The sequence below is a fragment of the Ammospiza caudacuta genome, chromosome 4 (assembly GCF_027887145.1).
Source record: "Ammospiza caudacuta isolate bAmmCau1 chromosome 4, bAmmCau1.pri, whole genome shotgun sequence".
NCBI classification, from domain to species: Eukaryota; Metazoa; Chordata; class Aves; order Passeriformes; family Passerellidae; genus Ammospiza; species Ammospiza caudacuta.
Window position 1 is genome coordinate 45706621 of NC_080596.1, and position 8001 is coordinate 45714621.

Genomic DNA, 8001 nt, shown 5'->3' on the forward strand with positions numbered 1-8001 from the left:
TTTTTATGACCTCTAATATCAGACAAAGCCAAAGCATGAACACCTTAGCCTGTGTCAGGCAAGACTTTGCAATTCAAGTAGGATCACATCAAAAAGCACAGAAAAAATCTCAGCTACACACATCATTATTTTTTTCCTTAAAGGGAATTCATTTAGTAAGACCTTGAAACTCTTAATTTAATGCTTTCATCATGGGGCCAGGGCTGGGATGTACAAAAATTGCTAATAAATCATCCAGCTGAGGCTTTGCAGATGCTTTCTTGTGTGGGAAGTCAGGTCTTGTGTCCCGGGAGAGCCAGGACTGCAAGCTGTTGATTGTTCTTCTGAACTGTGGTGGGCTCAGGGACCACTGTGGGACCCCTGAACCCCCAGAGCTGGGTGTAACTAGAGGGCACTGAGGTTCCAAGCACAGGGCAGAACAATGGGCAAAGCTGCTGCCTGCATTATTGGGCAGAGTATGAGCCTCTGGTAGGGACTTCAGCTCTGGGCTAAGAAATACCTTGATATGTGAATGGTTACTTAGCTAACAGCTGGCAGTAGGTACACTAGTTGTGAGCTGTGAGATTGTACCTAATGAGGAGAAAAAAAGCTCTGTATTTTAATTTGTAGCATTGTTGCTACTTGAACTTGGGTTAGAAAAAACTTTCTGTTCTACATTTTAGGAGTGTTTCCAATTTTTTAACTGGTAGAAGCAAACACAGAGTTTTGCAATATTTTGTCTGAGAAAGAGAAAAATCTTGATGCTGGGCATTGCAGCTTTTCTGCAGGTGGTGAGTAAACAAAGTGAGAGGAAAAATGTGGAAAAAAAGTCCTCCTTGTTCCCACTAACTTTTCCAGCCTGTTCTTGCTAGGACAGTACCCTTTCTCTGCCACTTAACAGTATTACCACAGCTCATGCTCTTTTGCTTCCCAACACAGAATTTTAGAAATGGAAAGCTAATGAACCCAAGAGGAGACTTGATTTCAGAGCTTTATGTCACAAACAGAATCTTTTAAATCTCTGCTGCTGCTGGCATCTGTAGATGTTTGAGAGGACCAAAAAGAAAAAGTAATTTTCCCTTTTCACTCATCATGCACTTTGTGTCCTTCTGGATTTTTTCTAAGCTTCTAGCTCGTGAAGTAGAGATAGTTTTAGTTCATGTGTATGTAACAAACTTCCCTGTTGTACTCCTATCCTTCCATTTTTTTATTCCTCAGAAAACATGGTATTGCTTACATAGAATTTGCTTAACTGCTGAACAGAAATTGTCAGCATCCTTTTCTGGACCAGGCTGGAGTCAGGATGCCATTACCTGTGCAGCAGAAAAGAGGCATCCACTAGAACCGTCATCAGGCTGGGCTTCCTTCAGGTACTGGGTGGAAGGAGCCTGGAGCTGTTGTGCTTTTAATCAGGAAACCTCTCACAGTAAGCAGTAAACACATGAGTATGTGTGCACATCAGCCAGACTGCAGGGGATTCCAGGGCTGGGAGCCCACAGCATATTTTCTCCCAGAAAACATGGAATAAATGGGGTGCAGTGTATGTTGAGTTGCTCTGCTCAGGGGAGAACAGATGTAGACTGTTTGTTAGACTTCGGCATCATCCACCAAAGCCCCTCAGCAGTTAAGCGTGCCAACATCAAGAGTGAGGAGTGAAGGGAAGATTGTTGAAATAATGGAAGATGGGTGAAATCTTCAGTCTGGGAGAGTGGACCTTGATGTCACCTATCCGTGGGAGCTCTGCCATGTCACCCCATTCCCTACTGCTATGCAGAGGAAGAGGTCATGGCATGCGTAGGGATGAGCTGCAGTGGCTGAGGAAACACCTCAAACCACCCCTGTATTTTAGACAACACCCAAATGTGTCATCACTGTGTGACAGTGATGACACATCCCTGCAAAGGGCCACAGCCCTCACCCTGGGTGCAGGAGGCTGAAATGTTCTCTGGTCCACCTTTTCCTCCACCCCTCAAGCCTCAGGGGACCTCACAGCCCCTCTGCCACTTATTTAAGATCAGGTCCTGTCCAAAGAGGCACATGGAGGCTCCTTGCTGGCTCCTCTCCAAGCAGTTCCCCACCCATCTCTGCAATCAGGGGCTCCCTTTGCTTCCCATGGAGGCCAAGTGAAATATGACTCTTGGATGTGGGGCTGCACAGCTGAGCAGCAGCTGGCACATCCACATGGAAGACCTGTCAGAAAGACTTCATTTCTAGTTATGATCTTGGAAAAGAAATCCTTTCTGGATTTCTATCTCAGATGTGATACTCTCTGTTCATGTTTAAGCTGGCTGGAAATGTGAGGTGCCCCTGAGTGTTCTCAGCTGGGGGAGACTTCAGGAGAGCTGGGCTGCAGGGAGTTCCTCATCACCCCTCCAACACCTGCAGGTTGTCAGGTAAGGGAGACCAACCAGAGCATGAGCAGCTTTTCTTGACAGATGTGGCAGAAGTGCTCTGGAGCAGTAACTCCTGCCTTGCAGTGCTTACAGGGGAGATCTCAGACTTTCCACTGAACTTGGCATGAGAGCTCCCTGCAGAGCCAGGCCACGGCAGGGAAAGGGAAAAATTAAAAACTCCCCACAGGATAACAACCCAAGATGGTTTGTGGACTTAATTCCTGCCTTTCCAAAACAAACAGCACATGGTATGATTAAGGGAGCCTTTTCCAATAGACATATTTGGACTTCTTACCTCCCTTGCCAAGCCCACAGAGTCCTGCAAAAGCTCTGTCACAGCTGCAACATCTCCTTCTACCTAATTCTCCATTTCATGTTTTTCAGGTCAACAATATTGTAACTGCACCATGGAGAGCCAGCACACCAGGCAGGATTCAGTTCAGCAGCTCAGAAAGCAGCCCAACGACCTAAAAATGAGTCTTTCTGCCACAGTAGAAGCCAATACTAAGAAACACAGCATGCTGGAAGTTGCCAGAGGAGACTGCTTTTCAAAGAGTTGGATTTTATGCTAGCATATCCTTGAGCTACCTTGCACAGTACCAGGTTTTTGGAACAAAACAGCTTCTCTGGTTGCTTGTCAGTAAGATGCCTTTGCACCAGCCCTAATTTGGATATTTGTTTGAGGCTTCTTCAAGCAAATAGTAGGTCCTGATGCCATGCTCTGGCTTGCAGGAAAACTGGAGCTTCATCCCAAACTCTGAGTTACTTAGTGATTTTACATTTTTCTATGCTCTGGTTTTCTTTCTCGTAGTTGGGGTAGGAAAGGAAAAGACCTCTGGGCTGGGGCTTTCTGTGTGTCTTGGGGACATTCCAGCAAGTATCTTCTCACAGATTAATAGCAGCAGAAGGACACATGAAGAGCTCTGCCATAGCCCTGCAGCACTGCATGACCACAAGCAAGACATGTCCCTCCCATGTTTCCTTCCAAAATTTCACCAGGCTGGACCCTGCTTGTCCTGCTATGTCAGTACTTCACCCAGCAACTCCCCTCAGCAGAAAGGGGTGGGGTTCTCATCAGCATAAGTTAGTTAGTTTCTTTTAGATATGTGGCTTCTGGTCAACAGTTATGGCTTCATCTGCTTGGCATCGACACTGAGAAGTGCTGGGGCTGATGCTGCTGATCTCCACAACCTCTGCCTGCAGGTCTGGGCAGGAGGAGGAGTTGAGTTCATGTCTGAGGAGACTGACCAGCTCCAACAGTGATGGTATCTGAGGGGCAGAGTTCACTGTCCTCCTCCAGAGCCACAGAAACGAGGCAGAACTTCTCTCATTTGGTAACAACTCAAGTGCTCTGGAGTCCTGAAGGTTGCATGGATGTGGGGTGGAAGGCAGTAGGCAGAAAGGAAAGGCCTTGCTCACAAGCATGAACAGAGACAAATCAGATACACACAAACTACACTTGTATGAACGTGTTATCCAAGACCTGGCAGCCATGAGTGCTCCTGAATGGACGTGGAGCCATAAGGCCTTGTGAATGAGCAGAGAAAGAAGGGGCAGGAGTATTTATCAAAACAAAAAACAAACAGAAAACCCAAAGTGGGATATCATGAACAAGCCAGGGGTGGGAATGTGCAATTTCTTAAACTGATTTGAAAGACTCCGATATACTATGAAGAAAAATACAATGTTTTGGAAGTTAAAATGTGACTTTCTTAGCAGCTCCTGAAGCAGCAGTGTAGGACAAGACATGAAGAATAATTTGTTCCTGATTTCTCAGAAGAAATTATGGCAGCATTTACCTCCCAAACATCCTAGCCACAAACAAAAATAAAAGCAGTTACAGTTGTGTCTGCCTGCAGCAGAGGGACTGCATGGCTGGTGAGATGTGATGAAGCTTCCCCATGCCTATGCAGCAGCACCAGGGAAACGGTAGCTTGCCATTCCCTAAGCAGGTCACTGTGGCATGATGCTTGTGTCCCCCTGCCATGCTGAATTTTCTCTTAAACCTGTATAATGTATGTAGTCTGAACACAGCTTAACACTACATCTGCCATGTGCTCTGCACTCCTAACCCCACCTTCCCATAAAATCTCAGTGGAAACGGCACCATAGCCCCAAAGGGTAAGAACAGTGCAGCTATGGGAGTTACCCTGTTGTCGTACCAAGACACAGTCATGGGGGTAACTAACACCCCAAGGGCCAAAGGGCAGACTTGGATCTTCCTCTGGGCAATGTTCCTCACCTAAACTTAGTCCTCAATTGGTTCCTGACCTACTTAATACTACTGTGACTCATGTGTTAGGGAGGTGAATTGCTATTTCCAATTAAGTTGTATTTGCATTGATATCTCTATCATAAAGTCTGGGAGACTTGCAATAAGAGTGAGTTTTATCTCACAGACTATCTTATTGCTTCAGACTGAGGTGCAGGACTCTACTAAAAATATTAAAAATCCAGTAGTGGTGTTTCATCTCGGAAAACAAAATTCTTCTAAGTACAAAGTAGGAGGTTTTCAAAACTCTTCAAAAGGCTGATATTAATAGACTTCATTTTATATATATATATACTTAATAGGAGTGATGACTAAATGTGGTTAGGAGTGAAATGTCACTCACTTTTCTTCTATCTTTAACAGTTCCATCCAAATTTCTTTTTGCACCTGTGAAGTGTTAGGTCGGTATGCCTATGTACATCTAAAGAACATGGCCTGGAGTGGAACACCTCTGTTTTCTCTCACAACATTTATTCTGCATTCATGTATTTGCACCAAATAATGAAAAAGAATCAAACCCAACCCTGTGATGGTTTTATACTCTTCTCTGATCAGAGATGAGCAAGAGAAAAGGGTTTCTCTTGAGAGAGAGAGAGAGGGAAGAAGGAGTTAAGCAGTTTCAAAACAAGCTGGGCACAACTGATGTCAGATTTTTGTCTTACAATGGCATCTATTTGCTTTCCCAGCAAGCAGTATGTGAATCACTGGGCACTGCATTGTTCCAAGAATAGCGAAAGATGCCACATATCTTAGGAGAGGATAGATTTTCTTACACCTCCTCATTGGTTGGAAACTCCTGCTTATTTATTAACTCCAGAGAAAAATCCAAGCAGAAACTCCAGGAAAAAAAAAAACAAAAAAAAAACAAAAAAAAAAAAAAAAAAAACCAAAAACAACAAACAAAACAAAACAAAACCTGTTCTGTTGGGTTCTGTTGTTTTATTATTCAACTTTTTCTTTCTTGGTGTCTGTCTCTGAAGGAATTGGCCCAGGTCTACTCTCTGCACCTTCCTAGTGTCCCTGTAATCATGTGTCTTCCACATAAGATTAAAAGAAAATCAGTATAATGAAAACTATGACTGCCCTCTCAATTTTCTGAAAGCCTCCCCTGGACATTCTGAGAAACTGCAGGGGAGGAAAAGCAAAAATCCTGCCTGCTTTTCCATTTGGCTATTTTGAATTATTACAGATATGAGGACTTGCAGCAAAGTTAAGAAAACAGAAAATCTACAAAGTTTAAAAAGAAATTTAATGCTGAACTTGCCAAAACAGACCTGCTGACTGAAAATAAGTTCTTAGTGCAGCCACACTCGGTTCACATGCATTTTTATTAAAGCCCCTGAGCAGTCTCTGTATTCATTTCCCATGCAGTCCCAGTTGTTTCTATGTTCTCTATACATATATATATGCAGTAGCCCCCCTGGCGCTTGCTCCAGGTGAGCTGAGGTGGCAGCAGTTTGGGACCCAGCTACACCTTGGATGAGCAAAAGGGAACTTAATTAGTGCCAGGTAGCATTTCCAAATTTGGAACACATTTCAGAGAAAAAATTCTGGGCGGTAATGCCACAGTGCTTTTAAACTCCCAGCTAAAAGCACGACTTGGGTTATTTTTATATCTTCTTTGGAAGAAAAAGGCACCGGGAGCCGCCTTCCACCTTGGCACAGGGAGCTGGCAGCTCTGAGGAGCATCCCAGCACAGATACAGGTACTCACCCGTCATCAGTGTGTAGTAATTTGGGTAAGAGAGGCTGGGGAAGTCTGGGGTCATGTAATCCACCTTCACCCCCATGTTGACAATGTCCCGAAAGCCCGGCAGACCCTCCAGCTCGCTGTCATCAATGTAGTCGAAGCGAAAGCCGTCGAGCAGGAACACCAGGAGCTTGCGGTGGCCCGAGGAGGCGGCGGGAAGCGGCAGGAGGGCGGCGAGGGCAGCGGCCAGGAGGGCGGCGAGGAGGCTGCGGCTCTCCATGGCACTCTGCGGGATCTGAGCGGCTCCGGGCCGGCCCTGCCGCTGCTGCCCCTCCGCTCCAGCGCCCGCGTTAAAGCTACAGCGCTGCCCGCCGGGCGTGGGAGGTCACTGGTTAATTGCAGGCAGATGATTAACCTCGAGCTGAGGGAAGAGCTTGGTCCTGCCCAGCTGCAGGAAAAAAAATGCTTCGCGTCGATGGGGAACACCCAGCATGAAAGTAACCGGAGCCTCTCCGGACGCTCCGCAGACGCTCCCGAGGCGGTGCGGGCACGCTGCCCGCCAGACCCGGCCAGGAGGGGCCCGGCGCGCTCCCACCGCCGGCTCGGCACGGCTCGGCACGGCACGGAGCGCAGCCCGCTCACCGCCCAGCCCCGCGCCGAGCCGGGGGCTCGCAGAGAGGGGCTGCAGCCTGTGGAACACAGCCCCACATCCCCAGCAGCGCGAACGCCGGCTTCCTTTGCTTCTCTCCGGCTGTGGCTTCTGATAGAACTCAGAGCGGGATTAAGACAAAGCATCTCCCAGCTGGATGTGCTGAGTTGATGGCATGACGGTATCGCAGAGCTCCAGCTGAGCAGGCTCTCCTCTACCTGGATGCAACTCCCTGCAAAGGTCCCCGTCCTCTCGGTTTCCTATGTGCTGCCCTGCTCCTGATGTACCAGCAGAAAAATATAGCTTCAGCTATAATTGATACATGTATTTTCTGGCTGTTGAAATTATTTAGATATTCAGTGCTGGATAGTGCCTAATTTCATATTAAAAATGAAAAAGTGCTCACATTTTAGTCACGAGTCACCACCAGGTGCCTCTCCTTCACAAAAACCTAACTATACCTCTAATGCAATGCCAGCACCTGTTGTACACCATAACTACACTTTACTTTATTTACTTAATTTCTTTTTCCCAAATAAAAGAATTTCATAGCGTTGCTAACATTGTCTAACTGTGGGAAATGCCCTTTGCAGATGTTTCCACGGGGGAAGGTTGCAATAGCTGGCCACCACCCCAATGTGGGCATCTGAACTTCTCCTTGCTCCTTACAAATCTCCCCGTTGCACATCCAGCACATCTAGTTACCTCTTGCCAAATACTGGGCTGGTGCAAGCTCAGCAAGACAGCTGTCAGCCCCGTTTGCCCCAAACACTTATTCAGCCCCTTGCAAACCCTCCTCATGTCCTGGCCTGCCTTTTGCACAATGTTCTACTGGGTGCTGGTGCCCATGAGCCAAAGCTGCTGCCTGCAGGTCACTGCTCCCAGGACATGGCTGGGGATGTTCTGTTCATGCCTTCCTCCCACAGGGCTTCCAGCTCCAGAAAAAAGATGACCTGTCAGGGAAGGGGTGCTGGAACTTTCTGTAGGAGGTAGTAATTCCAGGAAGGTGGAAGAGGATG

At 46.8% G+C, this 8001-nt stretch overlaps 1 protein-coding gene across 1 annotated transcript in view; it reads right to left on the reverse strand.

Moving 5' to 3' along the window:
- Window positions 1-6729, reverse strand: part of ENPP6 (ectonucleotide pyrophosphatase/phosphodiesterase 6) — a 31171-nt gene extending 24442 nt beyond the window's left edge. Inside the window, exon 1 of the mRNA XM_058803699.1 lies at window positions 6358-6729. Within this exon, the coding sequence (XP_058659682.1) occupies window positions 6358-6613 (256 nt within the window). The 5' untranslated portion in view covers window positions 6614-6729. The remainder of the gene's footprint in view (window positions 1-6357) is intronic.
- Window positions 6730-8001: the final 1272 nt, after the last annotated feature.